Source organism: Tachyglossus aculeatus, unplaced genomic scaffold, assembly GCF_015852505.1.
Source record: "Tachyglossus aculeatus isolate mTacAcu1 unplaced genomic scaffold, mTacAcu1.pri scaffold_121_arrow_ctg1, whole genome shotgun sequence".
Classification (NCBI taxonomy): Eukaryota; Metazoa; Chordata; class Mammalia; order Monotremata; family Tachyglossidae; genus Tachyglossus; species Tachyglossus aculeatus.
In genome coordinates this window covers 414,439-435,626 of record NW_024044850.1, presented here as the reverse complement: position 1 = coordinate 435,626, position 21,188 = coordinate 414,439, and the positions used below count along the sequence as shown (strand labels likewise).

General features: G+C 59.6%; 1 protein-coding gene across 1 annotated transcript in view; it reads left to right on the top strand.

Moving 5' to 3' along the window:
- LOC119922710 overlaps nt 1-17,526 on the top strand; it is a 401,181-nt gene extending 383,655 nt beyond the window's left edge. The window contains exons 9-10 of the mRNA XM_038742400.1: nt 16,617-16,889; nt 17,200-17,526. Coding sequence (XP_038598328.1) covers nt 16,617-16,889; nt 17,200-17,242 — 316 coding nt within the window. The 3' untranslated portion in view covers nt 17,243-17,526. The remainder of the gene's footprint in view (nt 1-16,616; nt 16,890-17,199) is intronic.
- The last annotated feature ends 3,662 nt before the right edge of the window (nt 17,527-21,188 follow it).

Here is a 21,188-nt window from a genome sequence, read left to right as displayed (position 1 = left end):
AGTATTTCTAGTGTGCGCCCCCCCACTCCCCGTTCTGTCTGGAACTGTTCCCGCCTTGCGTGGTTTGGAACTATTCCTGCATTGCTCCGGCTGGAACTATTCCGCCCCCCCCAACTTTGCTCTGTCTGGACCTATCCCCACTGTTCTGTATGGACCTATTCCCCCTTCTCCCTCTACTCCTATTGTTCTTCTCTGTAAGGTCCTATCTCTCCTTCTCTATCTGGTCTTATTACCCCTTCTCTGTCTGGCTCTGCAACTGGCTCTCTCCGGACTTGACCCCTCCTGCTCTCTCCAGACTAGCCACCCCCCCCCCCCCCCACGGCTCTCTCAGGACCGCCCACCCACCCTGTCTCTGGACCGCCCTCCCCTCGGCTTTTTCAGGAAGTATTCCCTCCCCAGATCCCCGTTCTGTCGGGAACTATTCCCGCCTTGCTCCATCTGGAACTATTCCCCCCTCTTTGCTCTGTCTGGACCTATCCCCCCCCAACGCCCGCTCCGTCTAATCCTATTGTGCTTCTCTGTAAGGTCCTATCTCTCCTTCTCTATCTGGTCCTATCACCCCTTCTCTGTCTGGTTCTGCCACCCTTCTCTGTCTGGCTCTGTAGCCCGGCTCTCTTGGGACCCGCCCCCCCGCCCCGCGCTCTCTCCAGACCTGCCCCCACCCCTGCTCTCACGGGACCGGGCCCCAAAGCTCTCTCCGGACCACACCTCACCCACTCTCACTGGACCGCCCCCCTCTACTTTCTCTGAACCGGCACCCCCCCCCCCCCACTCTTTCTGGAAGTACCCCCCCCACACATTCTGTCTGGACCTATTCCCGCCTTGCTCCATCTGGAAGTATTCCCCCCACCCCCTTTGGACCTATCCCCACTGTTCTGTATGGACCTATCCCCCCTGCTCCCTCTAGTCCTATTTTCCTTCTCTTTAAGGTCCTATCTCTCCTTCTCTATCTGGTCCTATCACCCCTTCTCTGTCTGGTTCTGCCCCCCTTCTCTCTCTGTCTCTGCAGCCTGGATCTCTCAGACTTGACCCCGCCTGCTCTCTCCAGACCGGCCACCGCCCCCCCCTGCTCTTTTGTGAAGTTTCCCCCCACCCCGTTCTGTCTGGAACTATTCCCGCCTTGCTCCGTCTGGAACTATTCCCCCCCTTTGCTCTGTCTGGACCTATCCCCACTGTTCTGTATGGACCTATCCCCCGCCCCCCCCCCCCCCCCCCCCCCCCCCCGCTCCTTCTAGTCCTATTGTGCTTCTCTGTAAGGTCCTATCTCTCCTTCTCTATCTGGTCCTATCACCCCTTCCCTGTCTGGTTCTGCCACCCTTCTCTGTCTGGCTCTGTAGCCTGGCTCTCTCGGGATCCGCCCCGCCCCCCCCCGTGCTCTCTCCAGTCGTGCCTCCACCCCTGCTCTTACGGGACCGGGCCCCAACACTCTCTCCGGACCACACCTCACCCACTCTCACTGGACTGCCCCCCTCTGCTTTCTCTGAACCGGCACCCCCCCCCCTACTCTTTATGGAAGTACCCCCCACCCCATTCTGTCTGGAACTATTCCCGCCTTGCTCCATCTGGAAGTATTCCTGCATTGCTCTGGAACTATTCCCCCCTCCCTTTGCTCTGTCTGGGCCTATCCCCCTGTTCTGTATGGACCTATCCCCCCTCTAATCCTATTGTGCTTCTCTGTAAGGTCCTATCTCTCCTTTTCTGTCTGGTCCTATCACCCCTTCGCTGTCTGGTTCTGCCACCCTTCTCTGTCTGGCTCTGTAGCCCGGCTCACTTGGGACCCGGCCCCCCCGCGCTCTCTCCAGACCTGCCCCCACCCCTGCTCTCACGGGACCGGGCCCCCCTGCTCTCTCCGGACCACACCTCACCCACTGTCACTGGACCGCCCCCCTCTGCTTTCGCTGAACCGGCACCCCACCCTGGTCTTTCTGGAAGTACACCCCCGCACCCGCCATTCTGTCTGGAACTATTCCCGCCTTGCTCCATCTGAAAGTATTCCTGCCTTGCTCTGTCTGGAACTATTGCCCCCCCCGCCCTTTGCTCTGTCTGGGCCTATCCCCACTGTTCTGTATGGACCTATCCCCCCTTTTCCCTCCAGTGCTATTGTCCTTCTCTGTAAGGTCCTATCTCTCCTTCTCTATCTGGTCCTGTCACCCCTCCTCTGTCTGGTTCTGCCCCCCTTTGCTCTCTGGCACTGCAGCCTGGCTCTCTCCGGACCTGCTCCCGCCCTCTCCCTCCGGACCTGCCCCCGCCCTCTCCCTCCGGACCTGCCCCCGCCCTCTCCCTCTGGACCCGCCCCCACCCTCTCCCTCCGGACCTGCCCCCGCCCGCTCCCTCTGGTCCTGCCGCAGCCTGCTCCCTCCGGACTTGCCCCTGCCTGCTCCCTCTGTACTTACCCGCCCACCCTGCTGGACCTATCCCCACTGTTCTGTATGGACCTATCCCCCCTGTTTCCTCTAGTTCTATTGGCCATCACTGTAATGTCCTATCTGTCCTTCTCTATCTGTCCTATCACCCCTTCTCTGTCTGGTTCTGTTCCCCTACTCTGTCTGGCTCTGCTGCCCGGCTCTGTCCGGACCCCCCCCGCCCCGCCCGATTTCTCGGGACCCGACCCCACTCACTCTCTCCGGACCCGCCCCCGCCTGCTCTCTCTGGACTTGGCCCTGCCCGCTCCCTCCTGACTTGCCCGCCCACCCTGCTCTCTCCAGACAGCCCCCCCAGCTATTTCTGGAAGTATTCCCCCCCCCCCGTTCTGTCTGGAACTATTCCCAACTTGCTTGGTCTGGAACTATTCCCGCCTTGCTCCGTCTGAAACTATTCCCACCTTGCTCCATCTGGAACTATCTCCCCCCTGCCCCCCTTTGCTCTGTCTGGACCTATCCCCACTGTTCTGTATGGACCTATCCCCCCTGCTCCCTCTAGTCCTATTGGCCTTCTCTGTAAGGTCCTATCTCTCCTTCTGTATCTGGTCCTATCACCCCTTCTCTCTCTGGCTCTGCAGCCTGGCTCTTTCCAGACTTGCCCCCACCCACTCTCTCTGGACCGCCCCCACCGGCATTCTCTGGACTGCCTCCCCCGCTCTCTTTGGACAGCCCCCCACCCCTGCTCTCAGTGGACCGCATCCCCACCGCTCTCATTGGACCGCATCACCTGCTTCCTCTGCACTCCCCCACCACCCTGCCAATTCTGTCTGGAATTATTCCCGCCTTGCTCTGTCTGGAACGATTCCCCCACCCCCACCCCGCCTTTGCTTTGTCTGGGCCTATCCCCACTGTTCTGTATGGACCTATCCCCCCTGTTCCCTCCAGTCCTATTGTCCTCTGTAAGGCCCTATCTCTCCTTCTCTATCTGGTCATATCACCCCTTCCCTGTCTGGTTCTGCCCCCCTTCTCTCTCTGGCTCTGCAGCCTGGCTCTCTCCGGACTTGTAGCTGCCCGCTCTCTCTGGACCGGCCCCATTGGCTCTCTCTGAACTGCCCCCCCCCACCAGCTCTCTCTGGACAGGCCCACCACACTCTCACTGGACCGCACCCCTCCCCCCATTCTCTCTGGACCGACCCCCCCGCTGCCTCTGGACTCCACCTCCCCCCCATTCTGTCTGGAAGTATTCCTGCCTTGCTCTGTCTGGAAGGATTACCGCATTGCTCCATCTGGAAGTATTCCCGCCTTGCTCTGTCCAGAACTATTCCCCGCCTTTGCTCTGATGGGACCTATCCCCACTGTTCTGTATGGACCTATATCCCCTGCTCCCTCTAGTCCTATTTTCCTTCTATTTAAGGTCCTATCACCCCTTCTCTGTCTGGTTCTGCCCCCCCTTCTCTGTCCGGCTCTGCTGCCCAGCTCTCTTCGGACCTGCCCCTGCCTGCTCTCTCCGGACCCGCCCTTTCCTTCGGGACCCGCCCCGGCCTGCTCTCTCTGGACTTGCCCCCCGCCGCCCCCCCCGATCCCTCGGAACCCGCCCCCGCCTGCTCCCTTGGGACCCGCCCCCGCCTGCTCCCTCGGGACCCGCCCCCGCCTGCTCCCTCGGGACCCGCCCCCGCCTGCTCCCTCGGGACCTGCCCCCGCCTGCTCCCTCGGGACCCGCCCCCGCTTGCTCCCTCGGGTTCCGCCCCCGCCTGCTCCCTCCAGACTTGCCCCTGCCTACTCCCTCTGTACTTACCCGCCCAGCCAGCTCTCTCTGGACCGGGTGCTCTCTCCGGACCACCCCCGCTTTCTGGAAGTATGCCCCCCGACCCCCGATCTGTCTGGAACTATTCCCGCCTTGCTCGGTCTGGAACTATTCCCGCCTTGCTCGGTCTGGAACTATTCCCGCCTTGCTCGGTCTGGAACTATTCCCGCCTTGCTCGGTCTAGAACTATACCCCAACCCTTGCTCTGTCTGGACCTATCCCCCCTGCTCCCTCTAGTCCTGTTTTCCTTCTCTTTAATCCCCTATCTCTACTTCTGGTCCTATCACCCTTTCTCTGTCTGGTTCTGTAGCCCGGCTCTCTCTGGACTTCACCCTGCCTGCTCTCTCTGGACTTGACCCCGCCTGCTCTCTCCAGAACCCCCCCGGCTCTCTCAGGACCGCCCACCCATCCCGCTCTCTGTGGACCACCCCCCCCTTCCACTCTTTCGGGAAGTATTCCCCCCCCCAGTTCTGTCTGGAACTATTTCCCCCCCCCCCTCACTTTGCTCTTTCTGGACCTATCCCCACTGTTCTGTATGGACCTATCCTCCCTGCTCCCTCTAATCTTATTGTGCTTCTCTGTATGGTCCTATCTCTCCTTCTCTATCTGATCCTATCACCCCCTCTCTGTCTGGTTCTGCCCCCCTTCTCTGTCTCTGTAGCCTGGCTCTCTCAGGACCCAACCCTGCCCGCTCTTTCCAGACCTGCCCCCCTTCTCTGCGGAGCCGCCCCCCCCCCCCCCGACCGGGCCCCCCCGCTCTCTCCGGACCGCGCCTCACCCGCTCTCACTGGACTGCCCCCCTCCACTCCCTCAGGACCGGCATCCCCCTGCACTTTCTGTAAGTATCACCCCCCCGCCCCGGCCATTCTGTCTGGAACTATTCCCCCCCACCCCCTTTGCTCTGTCTGGACCTATCCCCACTGTTCTGTATGGACCTATCCCCCCTGCTCCCTCTAGTCTTATTTTCCTTCTCTTTAAGGTCCTATCTCTCCTTCTCTATCTGGTCCTATCACCCCCTCTCTGTCTGGTTCTGCCACCCTCTCTGTCTGGCTCTGCAGCCCGGCTCTCTCCAGACCTGCCATGCCCGCTCTTTCCGGACCTGGCCCCGACCCCTGCTCTCTCCGGACCGCCCCTCACCCTTTCTCACTGGACCGCCCCCCTCCGCTCTCTCTGGACTGGCACCCACCCTGCTCTTTCTGGAAGTATCCCCCCTCCCCCCCATTCTGTCTGGAAGTATTCCTGCCTTGCTGCGTCTGGAAGAATTCCCGCCTTGCTCTGTCTGAAACTATTCCCACCCCCGTTTGCTCTGTTTGGGCCTATCCCCACTGTTCTGTATGGACCTATCCCCCCTGTTCCCTCCAGTCCTATTGTCCTTCTCTTTAAGGTCCTATCTCTCCTTCTCTATCTGGTCCTATCACCCCTTCTCTGTCTGGTTCTGTCCCCCTTCTCTCTCTGGCCTTGCAGCCTGGCTCTTTCCGGACTTGCCCCCGCCCGCTCTCTCTGGACCGCCCCCACTGACTCTCTCTCAAACGCCCCCACCCTGCTTGCTCTGGACAGGCCCCCCCCCCCCCCCGCTGCCTCTGGACTGCCCCCCCCACCCCGCCACATTCTGTCTGGAAGTATTCCCGCTTGCTCTGTCTGGAACAATTCCCCACCTTTGCTCTGTCTGGACCTATCGACACTGTTCTGTATGGACCTATCCCCCCTGCTCCCTCTAGTCCTATTTTCCTTCTATTTAAGGTCCTATCACCCCTTCTCTGTCTGGTTCTGCCCCCCTTCACTGTCTGGCTCTGCTTCCCAGCTCTCTTTGGACCCGCCCCTGCCCGCTCTCTCCAGACTCTGTCTGGAACTATTCCCGCCTTGCTCGGTCTGGAACTATTCCCCCGCGTTGCTCCGTCTGGAACTCTTCGCCCGCCTACTCGGTCTGGAACTCTTCGCCCGCCTACTCGGTCTGGAACTGTTCCCCCGCCTTGCTCGGTCTGGGACTGTTCCCCCGCCTTGCTCGGTCTGGGACTGTTCCCCCGCCTTGCTCGGTCTGGGACTGTTCCCCCGCCTTGCTCGGTCTGGGACTGTTCCCCCGCCTTGCTCGGTCTGGGACTGTTCCCCCACCTTGGTCTGGGACTGTTCCCCCGCCTTGCTCGGTCTGGGACTGTTCCCCCGCCTTGCTCGGTCTGGGACTGTTCCCCCGCCTTGCTCGGTCTGGAACTGTTCCCCCGCCTTGCTCGGTCTGGAACTGTTCCCCCGCCTTGCTCGGTCTGGAACTGTTCCCCCGCCTTGCTCGGTCTGGAACTGTTCCCCCGCCTTGCTCGGTCTGGAACTGTCCCCCCGCCTTGCTCGGTCTGGAAACTGTTCCCCCGCCTTGCTCGGTCTGGAACTGTTCCCCCGCCTTGCTCGGTCTGGAACTGTTCCCCCGCCTTGCTCGGTCTGGAACTGTTCCCCCGCCTTGCTCGGTCTGGAACTCTTCCCCCGCCTTGCTCGGTCTGGAACTCTTCCCCCGCCTTGCTCGGTCTGGAACTGTTCCCCCGCCTTGCTCGGTCTGGAACTGTCCCCCCCCAACCTTTGCTCGGTCTGGAACTGTCCCCCCCCAGCCTTTGCTCGGTCTGGAACTGTCCCCCCCAGCCTTTGCTCGGTCTGGAACTGTCCCCCCCCAGCCTTTGCTCGGTCTGGAACTGTCCCCCCCCCAGCCTTTGCTCGGTCTGGAACTGTCCCCCCCAGCCTTTGCTCGGTCTGGAACTGTCCCCCCCAGCCTTTGCTCGGTCTGGAACTGTCCCCCCCCCAGCCTTTGCTTGGTCTGGAACTGTCCCACTATTCTGTATGGACCTATCCCCCCAGTTCCTTCTATTCTTATTGGCCTACCACCCGCTCTTCCTGGAAATATTTCCCCAACCCCCCGGCTCTCTTTGGACTGCCCCCCCCAATCCCGTTCTCTCTGGACCGCCCCCCCGCTCTTTCTGGAAGTATTTCCGGCGTGTGCCCCCCCCCCCCCCGTTCTGTCTGGAACTGTTCCCGCCTTACTTGGTCTGGAACTATTCCTGCCTTGCTCCGTCTGGAACTATTGCCCCCCACTTTGCTCTGCCTGGACCTATCCCCACTGTTCTGTATGGACCTATTCCCCCTTCTCCCTCTAGCCCTATTGTTCTTCTATGTAAGGTCCTATCTCTCCTCTATCTGGTTTTATCACCCCTTCTCTGTCTGGTTCTGCCCCCCTTCTCTGTCTGGCTCTGCAGCCCATACTCTCTGGACTTGACCCCGCCTGCTCTCTCCAGACTAACCCCCCCCCCCCCCCCGTCTCTGGATCGCCCCCCCCCCACTCTTTTGGGAAGTACTTCCCCCCCCCAGAACCCCGTTTTGTCTGGAGCTATTCCTGCCTTGCTCCATCTGGTCCAGCCCCCCCCTCCGGACCCACCCCCCCACCCCGCTCTCTTTGGATCGCCCCCTCTGCTCTCTCTACACAGGCCCCACCCCTCAACTCTCACTGGAGCACCCCCCCCCCCCCAGCTCCTTCTGGAAGTATTTCCACGCCCCCCTCCCCCCCATTCTGTCTGGAAGTATTCCCGCTTTGCTCCGTCTGGAAGGATTCCCCCCCACCCCCCTTCGTTCTGTCTGGAACTATTCCCGCCATGCTCCGTCTGGAAGTATTCCCCACCTTTGCTTTGTCTGGACCTATCCCCACTGTTCTGTATGGACCTATTTCCCCCTGCTCCCTCTAGTCCTATTGTCCTTCTCTGTAAGGTCCTATTTCTCCTTCTCTAACTGGTCCTATCAGCCCTTCTCTGTCTGGTTCTGCCCCCTTTCTCTGGCTCTGCTGCCTGGCTCTCTCCGGACCCGCCCCCGTCTCCTCTGTCCAGACATGCCCCGCCTCCTCTGTCTGGACATGGCCTGCCTGCTCTCTCCGGACAGGCTCCCGCCCCCCCCCCCCCGCCCCCGCCACTCTCCGGACCGCCCTCCCCCCCCCCCCGCCCCATGACCACCCCCCTGCTCTTTCTGGAAGTATTCCCTCCCCTTGCTCCGTCTGGACCTATCCCCACTGTGCTGTATGGACCTACGCTCCCTCCTCCCTTTAGTCCTATTGTCCTTCTCTGTTAGGTCCTATCTCTCCTTCTCTACCGGGCCCTATCACCCCTTCTCTCTCTGCCCCCCCTTCTCTGTCTCTGCAGCCCGGCTCTCTCCGGACTTGGCCCGCCCACTCCCTCCAGACTTGCTCCCCCCACCCCCGCTCCCTCCAGACCTGCCCCCCCCCGCTCCCTTCCCACTTGCCCCCCCCAGCTCCCTCCAGACTTGCCCCCGCCCACTCTCTCCAGACTCCATCTGGAACTATTCCCGCCTTACACCATCTGGAACTCTTCCCCCCTTGCTCCGTCTGGAACCCTTCGCCCCGTTTGCTCTGTCTAGACCTATCCCCCCTGTTCCCTCTAGTCCTATTGGCCTTCTCTGCAAGGTCCTATCTCTCTTTCTCTGGTCCTATCACCCCTTCTCTGGTTCTGTCTGCCTTCTCTGTCTGGCTCTGCAGCCTGGCTCTCTCCCTGGTCTGTTCCCTCCGGACATGCCCCTCCTGCTCTCTCCGGCCCCGCACCCCCCCCCCCCCCGGGACCGCTCCCCACACTCCTCCTGCATGCCAAATCCAACAGCTCATACTCTGTCCTAATCCTCCTCGACCTCTCAGCTGCCTTCGACACTGTGGACCACCCCCTTCTCCTCAACACGCTATCTGACCTTGGCTTCACAGACTCCGTCCTCTCCTGGTTCTCCTCTTATCTCTCCGGTCCTTCATTCTCAGTCTCTTTTGCAGGCTCCTCCTCCCCCTCCCATCCCCTTACTGTGGGGGTTCCCCAAGGTTCAGTGCTTGGTCCTCTTCTGTTCTCGATCTACACGCACTCCCTTGGTGACCTCATTCGCTCCCATGGCTTCAACTATCATCTCTACGCTGATAACACCCAGATCTACATCTCTGCCCCTGCTCTCTCCCCCTCTCTCCAGGCTCACATCTCCTCCTGCCTTCAGGACATCTCCATCTGGATGTCTGCCCGCCACCTAAAACTCAACATGTCCAAGACTGAACTCCTTGTCTTCCCTCCCAAACCCTGCCCTCTCCCTGACTTTCCCATCTCTGTTGACGGCACTACCATCCTTCCCGTCTCACAAGCCCGCAACCTTGGTGTCATCCTGGACTCGGCTCTCTCATTCACCCCTCACATCCAAGCCGTCACCAAAACCTGCCGGTCTCAGCTCTGCAACATTGCCAAGATCCGCCCTTTCCTCTCCATCCATACCGCTACCCTGCTCATTCAAGCTCTCATCCTATCCCGTCTGGACTACTGCATCAGCCTTCTCTCTGATCTCCCATCCTCGTGTCTCTGCCCACTTCAATACATACTTCATGCTGCTGCCCGGATTGTCTTTGTCCAGAAACGCTCTGGGCATGTTACTCCCCTCCTCAAAAATCTCCAGTGGCTACCAATCAATCTGCGCATCAGGCAGAAACTCCTCACCCTCGGCTTCAAGGCTGTCCATCACCTCGCCCCCTCCTACCTCACCTCCCTTCTCTCCTTCTACAGCCCACCCCACACCCTCTGCTCCTCTGCCGCTAATCTCCTCACCGTATCTCATTCTCGCCTGTCCCGCCATCGACCCCCAGCCCACGTCATCCCCCGGGCCTGGAATGCCCTCCCTCTGCCCATCTGCCTAGCTAGCTCTCTTCCTCCCTTCAAGGCCCTACTGAGAGCTCACCTCCTCCAGGAGGCCTTCCCAGACTGAGCCCCTTCCTTCCTCTCCCCCTCGTCCCCCTCTCCATCCCCCCCATCTTACCTCCTTCCCTTCCCCACAGCACCTGTATATATGTATATATGTTTGTACATATTTATTACTCTATTTTACTTGTACATATCTATTCTATTTATTTTATTTTGTTAGTATGTTTGGTTTTGTTCTCTGTCTCCCCCTTTTAGACTGTGAGCCCACTGTTGGGTAGGGACTGTCTGTATATGTTGCCAACGTGTACTTCCCAAACGCTTAGTACAGTGCTCTGCACACAGTAAGCACTCAATAAATACGATTGATTGATTTCTGGAAGTATTCCCCCCCCCCGTTCTGTCTGGAACTATTACCCCCCACCTTGCTCCGTCTGGACCTATCCCCACTGTTCTGTATGGACCTATGCTCCCTGCTCCCTTTAGTCCTATTGTCCTTCTCTGTAAGGTCCTATCTCTTCTTCTCTACCAGGTTCTATCACCCCTTCTCTGTCTGGTTCTGCCCCCCTTCTATCTTTGGTTCTACAGCCCGGCTCCCTCCGGACTTGCCCCGCCCGCTCCCTCCGGACTTTCTCCCCCCTGCTCCTTCCGGTCCTCCCCCCCGCTGCTCCCTCCGGACTTGCCCCGCACCCCCTGCTCCCTCCGGACTTGCTCCCGCTCGCTCTCTCCAGACTCCATCTGGAACTATTCCCGCTTTGCTCGGTCTGGGACTATTCCCCCCCTTGCTCAGTCTGGGACTATTCCCTCCTTGCTCAGTCTGGGACTATTCCCTCCTTGCTCAGTCTGGGACTATTCCCCCCTTGCTCAGTCTGGGATTATTCCCCCCTTGCTCAGTCTGGGACTATTCCTCCCCTTGCTCCATCTGGAACTATTCCCCCCACTTTGCTCTGTCTAGACCTATCCCCCCTATTCTGTGTGGACCTATCCCCCCTGTTCCCTCTAGTTCTATTGGCCTTCTCTAAGGTCCTATCTCTCCTTCTCTATCTGCCTATCACCCCTTCTCTGTCTGGTTCTGCCCCCTTCTCTCTCTGGCCTGCAGCCTGGCTCTCTCCAGACTTGACCCCACCTGCTCTCTCTGAACCGGTCCCCCTGGCTCTCTCTGGACCGCCCCCCCCCCCCCCCCCCCGGCTCTCTCTGGACAGGTCTGCTCCCTCTGGACTTGCACCGCCCACCCCTGCTCCCTTCCCACTTGCCCCCACCCGCTCTCTCCAGACTCCGTCTGGAACTATTCCCACCTTGCTCAGTCTGGAACTATTCCCCCGCTTTGCTCGGTCTGGAACTCTTCCCCATCTCCCCCGCCCCCCACCCCCTTTGCTCTGTCTGGACCTATCCCCCCCCATTCCCTCTGGTCCTATTGGCCTTTGCTGTAAGGTCCTATCACCCCTTCTCTGTCTGGTTCTGCCCCCCTTTGCTCTCTGGCTATGCAGCCTGGCTCTCTCTGGGCTTGCCCCCGCCCACTCTTTCCGGACCGGCCCCCCCAGCTTTCTCCGGACCGGCCCTCCCTGCTCTCTCTGGACCGACCCCCCGACCCTACTCTCTTTGGAACACCCCCCCCATCTGGACAGGCCCCCCCCTCAACTCTCACTGGAGAGCCCCCCTGCTCTTTCTGGAAGTATTTCCACACGCACCCCCATTCTGTCTGGAAGTATTCCCGCCTTGCTCCGTTTGGAAGGATTCCTCCCCCCCTCTTCGTTCCGTCTGGAACTATTCCCGCCATGCTCCATCTGGAAGTATTCCCTTCTCTGTAAGGTCCTATCTCTCCTTCTTTAACTGGCCCACGGCTTCAACTATCATCTCTACACTGATGACACCCAAATCTACATCTCTGCCCCTGCTCTCTCCCCCTCCCTCCAGGCTCGCATCTCCTCCTGCCTTCAGGACATCTCCATCTGGATGTCTGCCCGCCACCTAAAACTCAACATGTCCAAGACTGAACTTGTCTTTCTTCCCAATCCCTGCCCTCTCCCTGACTTTACCATCACCGTTGACGGCACTACCGTCCTTCCCGTCCCACAGGCCCGCAACGTTGGTGTCATCCTCGACTCCACTCTCTCATTCACCCCTCACGTCCGAGGCGTCACCAAAACCTGCCGTCCTCGGCTCCGCAACGTTGCCAGAGATCTGCCCTTTCCTCTCCATCCAAACCACTACCCTGCTCGTTCAAGCTCTCTTCCTACCCCATCAGTATTGGCCTCCTCTCCGATCTCCCATCCTCTTGTCTCTCCCCACTTCAATCCATACTTCACGCCGCTGCCCGGATCGTCTTTGTCCAGAAACGCTCTGGGCATGTTACTCCCCTCCTCAAAAATGTCCAGTGGCTACCAATCAACCTACGCATCAGGCAGAAACTCCTCACCCTCGACTTCAAGGCTCTCCGTCACCTCGCCCCCTCCTACCTCACCTCCCTCCTCTCCTTCTACAGCCCAGCCCGCACCCTCCGCTCCTCTGCCGCTAATCTCCTCACCGTGCCTCGTTCTCGCCTGTCCCGCCGTCGGCCCACGTCATCCCCCCGGCCCGGAACGCCCTCCCACTCCACATCCGCCAAGCTAGCTCTCTTCCTCCCTTCAAGGCCATACTGAGAGCTCACCTCCTCCAGGAGGCCTTCCCAGACTGAGCCCCCTCCTTCCTCCCCGCCTCTTCCCCCTCTCCATCTCCCTGCCTTACCTCCTTCCCTTCCCCACAGCGCCTGTATATGTTTGTATGTATTTCTCTATTTATTTATTTATTTATTTTACTTGTACATATCCTATTTTATTTTGTTAATATGTTTTGTTCTCTGTCTTCCCCTTCTAGACTGTGAGCCCACTGTTGGGTAGGGACCGTCTCTATATGTTGCCAACTTGTACTTCCCACGCGCTTAGTACAATGCTCTGCACACAGTAAGCGCTTAATAAATACGATTGATTGATTGGTCCTATCACCCCTTCTCTGGTTGTGCCACCCATCTCTGGCTCTGCAGTCCGGCTTTCTCATGGACCCGCCCCCGCCCGCTCTTTCCGTACCCGCCCCGCCTGCTCTCTCCGGATGCGAGACACACACACACACACACACACACACACACACACACACACACACACACACACACACACACACACACACACACGCGTGCTCTATCTCCAGACCGGCCCCCTCCCCCGCTTTCTCCGGACTGGCTCCTTCCCCCGCTCTATCTGGATCGGACCCCCCCTCTTTCTGGAAGTATTTCCCCACCCTCCCGCTCCGTCTGGATCTATCCCCACTGTTCTGTATGGACCTATGCTCCCTGCTCCCTTTAGTCCTATTGTCCTTCTCTACCGGGTTTTATCACCCCTTCTCTGTCTGGTTCTGCCCCCCTTCTGTTTGGTTCTGCAGCCTGGCTCTCTCCAGACTTGCCCTGCCCGCTCCCTCTGGACCTGCCCCCCCGCTGCTCCCTCTGGAATTACCCCCACCCCCGGCTCCCTCCAGACTTGCCCCCGCTTGCTCTCTCCAGACTTGCCCCCGCCCGCTCTCTCCAGACTCGGTCTGGAACTATTCCCGCCTTGCTTGGTTTGAAACTATTCCCAACTTGCTCCCCCCGGCTCTCTCTGGACTGTTCCCCCCCCCGTCCCGTCCCCCGTCTCTGGACCGGTCCTCCCTGCTGTCTCTGGAAAAGCACCCCCTGCCTTCCTCCCCTGCTCTCTCTGGACTGCCCCCAACTTCTCTCTCTGTACCGGCACCCCCCAGGTATCTCTGGACTGCCCCCTCCCCCGCCACGCTACCCTCTCTGGACTGCCCCCACCCTGCCACGCTGCCCTCTCTGGACTTCCCCTCCCCCCATTTTCTGTGCACCAGCCCACCCCAGTCGTTTTGGCCCTGTCCCCCCTCCCCTCTCTGGACCTATTTGCCCTGCTCTCTCTGGACCTGCCCCCTCAGCTCTCTCTGGACTTGCCTCCTCGGCTCTCTCTGGACCTGCCCCCCACCCCCCCGCTCTCTCTGGACCGCCCGTCCCCCCTCCCCCCCACCTTCATCCCCTGCTCTCTCTGGACCGGCACCCCCCAACTCTCTCTGGACTGCGCCCCCACCATCCTTGGACCTGCCCCCCCACCCTCTCTGGAGCTGGTCCCCTGTTGTCTCCGGACTGGCCCCCCCTGTTCTCTCTGCACTGGCCAACACCTCTCTCTCTGGCCCTGCCCCCCCACCGCCCTCTCTGGCCCTGACCCCCTGCCCTCTCTGCGCCTATATGCCCTGCTCTCTCTGGACCTGCCCCCATCTGCTCTTTCTGGACCTGCCCCCCCCGCTCTTTCTGGACACCCCCCGACCCCCGGGGCTCTTTCTGGACCCTCCCCCTTGCCTTTTTCTGGACCCCCCCCCCCCCCCCGGCTCTCTCTGGACCCACCCCACCTGCTCTTTCTGGACCGGCCCCCTCTGCTCTTTCTGGACCTGCCCCACCTGCTGTCTCTGGCCCTGATGATGATGGCATTTATTAAGTGCTTACTATGAGCCAAGCACCATTCTAAGTGCTGGGGAGGTTACAAGGTGATCGGGTTCTCCCACGTGGGGTTCACAGTCTTAATCCCCATTTTCCAGATGAGGGAACTGAGGCACAGAGAAGTTGTGACTTGCCCAAAGTCACACAGGTGACAAGAGGCAGAGCAGGGATTTGAACCTATGACCTCTGACTCCAAAGCCCAGGTTCTTTCCACTGTGCCATCCGCCCCGATCCATCCGGACCTATTCCCCGCCTTTGCTTTGTCTGGACCTATCCTCCCTGTCCCAGCTGGTCCTATCGTCCCTCTCTGTAAGGTCCTATCTCTCCTTCTCTATGTGGTCCAATCACCCCTTTTCTGTCTGGTTCTGCCCTTCTTCTGTCTCTGGACCGGCCCCCTCTGCTCTCTTCTGAGAGGCCCACTCCTCCCTCTCTCTCTCTCTCTCTCTCTGGACCGCCCCCCCCCCCCCCCCCGGCCGTCTCTGGACATGCCCCCCCTGACTTCCTCCCCTGCTCTCTCTGGACCGCCCCCACTCTGGTCTCTCTGGACTGGCCCCCCGCCACCCTGCCCTCTCTGGACCGCCCTTCCCCCACTCTCTCTGCAGTGGCCCACCCCAGTCGTTTTGGCCCTGCCCTCTCTGGACCTATATGCCCTGCCCTCTCTGAACTTATATGCCCTGTCCTCTCTGGACCTGCCACCCTCCGGCTCTCTCTGGACCGCCACCCCCCCATGCTGTCTCTGGCCCTGCCCGCCCCCTGCCCTCTCTGGACCGACCTCCCCGCCCTCTCTGGACATAATAATATTAATAATGGCATTTATTAAGCGCTTACTATGTGCAAAGCACTGTTCTAAGCACTGGGGAGGCTACAAGGTGATCAGGTTGTCCCACGTGGGGCTCACAGTCTTAATCCCATTTTTCAGATGAGGGAACTGAGGCACAGAGAAGTTAAGTGACTTGCCCAAAGTCACACAGCTGACAATTGGCGGAGCTGGGATTTGAACTCTGACTCCAAAGCCCGGGCTCTTTCCACTGAGCCACACTGCTTCATAGTGGACATGCCCCCCCCACCCCCCGCTCTCCCTGCACCTCCTCCCCTGCTCTCTCTGGACCCCCCCCCCCCCCCCCCGGGGGGGGCTCTCTCTGTACGCCCCCTCCCCCCCTGCTCTCTCTGGACCTGCCTCCCTGCTCTCTCCGGACTGGACCCCCCGCTTTCTCTGCAGTGGCCTACTCCTCTCTCTCTGGCCCTGACCCCCTGTCCTCTGTGGCCTTGCCCCCCTGCCCCCTGTCCCTGTCCCCCCCCCCGCCCTCTCTGCACCTGTATGCCCTGCCGTCTCTGAACCGGCCCCCCACACCCCCCGCCATCTCTGGACCAGCTTCCCCTGCTGTCTCTGGACCTCCCCACCCCAGCATCTCTGGGCATGCCCCCTCTGCCTTCCTCCCCTGCTCTCTCTGGACCAGCACCCCCTAGCTCTCTCTAGACTGCCCCTCCCTCTCTGGACCTGCTCCCCCGGCTCTCTCTGGACCTGCCTCCCCTCTCCCCCCGGCTCTCTCTGGACCAGCTCCCCTTGCTCTGTCTGGAACTATTTCCCCCCCACACACACATTCTGTCTGGAACTATTCCCGCATTTGCTCTGTCTGGACCTATCACCCCTGCTCCCTCTGGTCCTATTGTCCTTCTCTGTAAGGTCCTATCACCCCTTCTCTGTCGGGTTCTGCCCCCCTTTCTCCGTCTGCTTCTGCCCCCCTTCTCTGTCTGGACCTACCCGCCCTGCCACGTCTGGAACTATTCCCCCACTTGCTATACTGTGTACCCAGGGGAGATCTCTGCAGTGAGTCCCATGTCTTGGAGGGAGTGGGGCGTGTGTGGGGGTAGGGGAGGAGGGTGTCCTGAGTCTCTGCTGTTGGCTCAGATACAGAAAGGAGCCCCGTAGCCCCAACCTCAGTACTGAACAGATCACGGTAGGATGACTTAGAGTCAGCAGGGGTGGAGCTGGGAGGAACTGAGCAAGCAGGTTTTGTACTAGAAATGGACTTCCGGGTGTCTTGAATCTCTAGTCCCCGCAGACCGAACCCCTGCTGGGATTTTGAGGAGGGGGCAGCTCGGGATCGATAGGGCCGAGCATCGCGGTCGGTTTAACTGTGGCGGCCGGCGTTTCGGGGGAGAGGGGAAATGGCGGTCGCCCTGCCCTCCCCCCTCCTCTCCCCGCCAAAGCCCCACCCCCAAACTTTGGGTTTTCCGCCATTTCCTACCATCTCTAGCCGGGAGAACCGCCGTTTCCGGAGACTGAAGCGTTCGGCGACGGATGAGGAACTCGGAGGGCGAGACGGGGACCCCGACTCCCGAAGCTCACCAACGGGCATTTGTTTCCCGAGGCCGGTCTCCTCGGGTTTTGGTCGGGAGGGGCGGAGGATGTCCAGTGACAACCGATCGGCGTCGGTGGACCGACGCTCCGGCCTCGTCCATCGGGCCTCCGGAGGCTTCGGCCGTATCCCCGCCATCTCCCCATCTCACCGCCACGAGGAAGCCCCGGAGTAGGCACGGAAAAGCGGAGCTCCGTGTTGGAGTCGTAACGTGTCCAGTGGGGGAGCGTCGAAGTCGTACGTTGTCCTCAAAATCAAATCTTGTCCGCTTTGTTGGACGTCCGGTTCCCGGAATATGGGCCCCTCCCGGATCCGGAAGGGGCAGTTATTGGCAGGGCGGAGCGGCACCGCATTCGTCTCGGGCGGGACGGATAGTCGGTCCGGCTCTCCCGGCGTCGGGGGTCGCCGGGAGGAGGGAGAATCGAACATTGGCCGAACCGAAAAAGTTTGAACCCCCTTTTTTCTTTTTTCGTCTTTTCAGCCCCGAGCCCGCCGACGTGCCCGGAGACGTCAGTGTCCGGTGATTTTAGATGCGGTCTTCGCCCGTGGAGAGAACCAGTCCCTCCTTGTCATCGTTCTCCTCATCCTTTTCCGCGTCCTCTCGGTCATCGTGTCTGTCCTCCTCTTGCTCCTCCTCCTCCTCGTGGTTCTCCTTGTCGACCTCCTCCTTGGCATTTTTCCTCCTCCTGCTTGACGTGTTTTCTCAACCTCCTCGTTGCATATTTCGTTCTCTTCTCCTCGCCATCCTCCTCCTCCTCCTCCTCCCTGTCCTCTTTCTCGTCGTCCCGCTTGTCCTTGCAGTTGTCTTCCTCCTCCTCCTCCTCCTCCTCCTCCTCCTCCTCCCCCTCCTCCCCCTCCCCCCTCGCCGTAGGCCTCGCTGCCGTTCCCGTCATCATCCTCGTCGCCCTCCACCCCCTCGTCCTCCTTGCCATCGACCCTGGTCCGTGGTCTACCGGTGGCCCGAAATGCCCTCCCTCCTTCAAAGCCGCCGATCGCACTTCCCCCACTTATGGATCTGTATCGAAGGCTCGCCTCCTCCCGGAGCCCTTTCCGGACCGAGCCCGCCTCTTCCTCGGCCGCCCCCTCTCCCCGCTCCATGGGGCTCGTGTACGTACCTAAGATTCCACTTCTGTCGATGCCCATCGACTCGTTTAGACGTCTTTCTCTCCCCATTTAGACCGTGAGCCCGGTGCGGGCAGGCATCGTCTCTCTTTATCGCCGAATTGTACTTTCCGAGTGCTCGGTATAGGGCTCTGCACGCGGCACATGCTCAATAAAGATGGAATAAATATGGTCGAGTGAATGAATTGTCCTCTTGTCCTCTTCCTTCTCATTTTAATTCTCCTCCCGGTCCTTCTTGTCATCCCGGCTCCACCAATTGTCAGCTGTGTGACTTTGGGCAAGTCACTTAACTTCTCTGGGCCTCAGTTACCTCATCTGTAAAATGGGGATTAAGACTGTGAGCCCCCCGTGGGACAACCTGATCACGTTGTAACCTCCCCAGCACTTAGAACAGGGCTTTGCACATAGTAAGCGCTTAATAAATGCTATTATTATTATTATTATTATTATCCTTCTCCTCCCCCCTCCTCCTTATCTTCTCCCCTGTTCTCTCTGCCCTCCTCTTCGTCCTCCTCTGCTTGGTCTTCCCGGTCCTCCTCTGCCTTGTTTATTTTCCTCCTCCTGGATGTCCTCCCCTCTGTTCCCCTCCCCTATGTCTCATCCTCTCCCCTCACGGTCGTCATCCTCCTTGCCCTCCTGGCTTTTGACCTCATCATTCTCGTGGTGGTCGTTCTCCTCTTCTTTTTTCTTTGTCGTCTCCCTCCTTGCTCTCTTCTCCCCTTCCCCGCCCCTCCTCCTCCTCCTCTTAATGCTACCATTGTCCTCCGAGTCGTCATTTTTTGCTCTCCTTGTGCTCCTCTTCTTCATCCTCGTCCTCCTCCTCGCCCTTAATTTTCGTCTACCTCGTCCTCTTCCCCTCCCTCCTGTTTGTTCTTCTCCTGCTCCTCCTTCCCTCTTCCTCCTTGTCCTCGTCATTGTCACTCTCCTCCTCTTTCTTTGTCCACCCCCCATCCTTGTCCTCTTCCTCCTTTGCTCACGCCCCTTTGCCCACCTCATCATCCTCGTCCTCTTCCCCCTCATTTTCATCATGTCTGTCCTCCTCATTGTCCTTACTCTTTTCTTTCTCATCCTCATTGTCATCGTTTTTGTTCTTCTTGTCTGTGTCCTCCTCGGCCCCCCCCAACCCTTCCTGGTTGCCTTCATCCCTGTTGTGGCCCTCCTCCCTCATCCTCTTGCTCCTTCTTGTTGTTCACCACTTTGTCTTCCCCTTCCTTGTCGTTTGCTCCCTCTCTGTCTTCTTCCCCCTCCTTGTCATCCCCCCCATGTCGTCTTCCTCCACCTCCTTGTCCTCATCCCGCTTTACCTGGTCGTGCACCTCATTGTCGCCCCCACTCCTTGCCGTCATCCCCCTTGTCCCCTCCCTCCCCCTCCTCTCAACCCTATTTTTTCTTCCTCTCCATCATTCTCCTCGTCCTCCTTGTCGTCACTTTTTGTTCTCCTCCTTATTCTCCTCCTCCTCCTTGTCCTTGCGGCCTACCTGATCCTCTACCACCACCTCCTCATCTTGTCCCTCCAGTTTGTCCTCCTCTTCCTCCTCCTCATTTTTTGGGTCTCCTCCTCTTCGTCTCTGTTCTCTCCCACTCGTCCTAGTCCTCTTCCTACTCCTCCCCGCCCCCATCCTTGCCCTCGCCCACTTCGCCCCTCTGGTTCTTTTCCTCCTGGTCCTCCCAGACCTCTTCGTCCTCATCCTACCCCTCCTTGCGGCCCACCTCGTCCGCTTTCTCCTCGTCCTTTTCCACATCCTCTTCGTCCTTGTCGCGTTCCTCCTTCTTGCGTTCCTCTTCCTCCCGGTTGCTATCCTCCATCTTTTTCAGCAACCTACTCATCTACTTCGTCCTTTTCATTCTCGCTTCCTCCCAGTCCTCGTTCTCCTTCTCATCTTTCTCCTTCTCCGTGTCCTCTTCCTTTTTGTCTAGCTCTTCATCCTTTTCCTCCTCGTCATCCTCCTCCTCCTCTCTTCTCTCCTCTTCCCCTCGCCTACCCGCCCCCGGATACTCCGCCCTTCTCTGGCCCCGGCCTTGTTGCCGCGCCTCGGTCTGGCCTGTCCTGCCGTCGACCCCCGGCCCCCGTCCTACCCGGGGTCTGAAATGCACTCCCTTGTCCAAATCCCTACTGAAGACTCGCCTCCTCCGAGAGCCCTTTCCGGCCTGAACCCCCTTCTTTCTCGGCTCCCCCCCTGCCCTCCCGGTCGCCTTGACGCGCTCCCTTCACTCTACCCCCACCCCCCTCCTCGCCATCCCACGGCACTTTTGTATGGATCTAGAATTCTAGCTGTGTATATTGATGCCTGTTGATTAGTTTTGATGGTCGTCTCCCCCTTTTTAGACTGTCAGCTCGGTGTGGTTGGGGACCCGTTTTGCCGAGTGGGGCCTTCCAAGCTTTTAGTGCAGTGCTTTGCCCACGGGGAATGCGCGATAAAGACTGTTGAATGAATTCTCCTTCTGCTTGTCCTCTTCCTCCTCCTTGTCCTTCACCTCCTTGTCCTTCTCATTGTCTTCCTCCTCCTGACCTTTCTCCTTGTCCTATTCTTCTCCTCCTCCCGGTCCTCCGCATTTTTGTTCTTCTCGTCATCCTCCTCCTCCTCTCCTCTTTTTCCTTCTCCTGCTCCTTCGCATCGTCCTCCTTTTCTCCGCCTCCTCCCGTCCTCCTCCTCCTCCCCCTGCTCCTTCCCGGCACTTTCTCACGATTCTCCTCTTCCCCCTTGTCCTTCTCACGGTCATCATCTGTCTGACCTTCCTCCTCTTCCTCCTCGGTCTCGCTCTCCTGCTCCTCTCAACCTCCTCCTGGGCATCATTTCGGATTCCCTCCCCCTTATCGTCCCGCTCATTAGCCTCTTCCTCCTCCTCCTCCTCCCCCGGCTCGCCCTTTCCCTTCTCCCCCTCCCCTCCCTCGGCCTTTCCGCCGCCAGAGCTGCGAGCCTGGATGGACTCCGTGCTCAGAATCCGGCCGATTGGCCGGCTCTGCCCCTCTCTGTCGATCCATCACAGATATGGATCGAGCAGTAACCGTGCGGAGCGCTACACGGAACTCTCGGGAAAATCCGATCTACCGGAATTAGCAGGCCTCTTCCTGGACCACAAGGAGCTCTATTTTGGAAAGGGGCCGAGAGGGGAAGACCGTGACGAGAGGAGGCTCAGATGAGGGGAAACCGAAGCAGAGGGAAGCCGATTGGGGGGAGGCCGAGGCAGGGAAAAACCAAGGCGTGGTAGGCCAGGGTGGGGAGGCCGAGTGCGGGGCGGGGGGGGGAGACAGTGACGGGGGGTAGGTGAACTGAGGGGTAAACTGAGGCAGGAAGGCCCATTCGGGGGGGTGAGGCCTCCAGGAGGGGAGGCCACTGTGCGGGGAGAC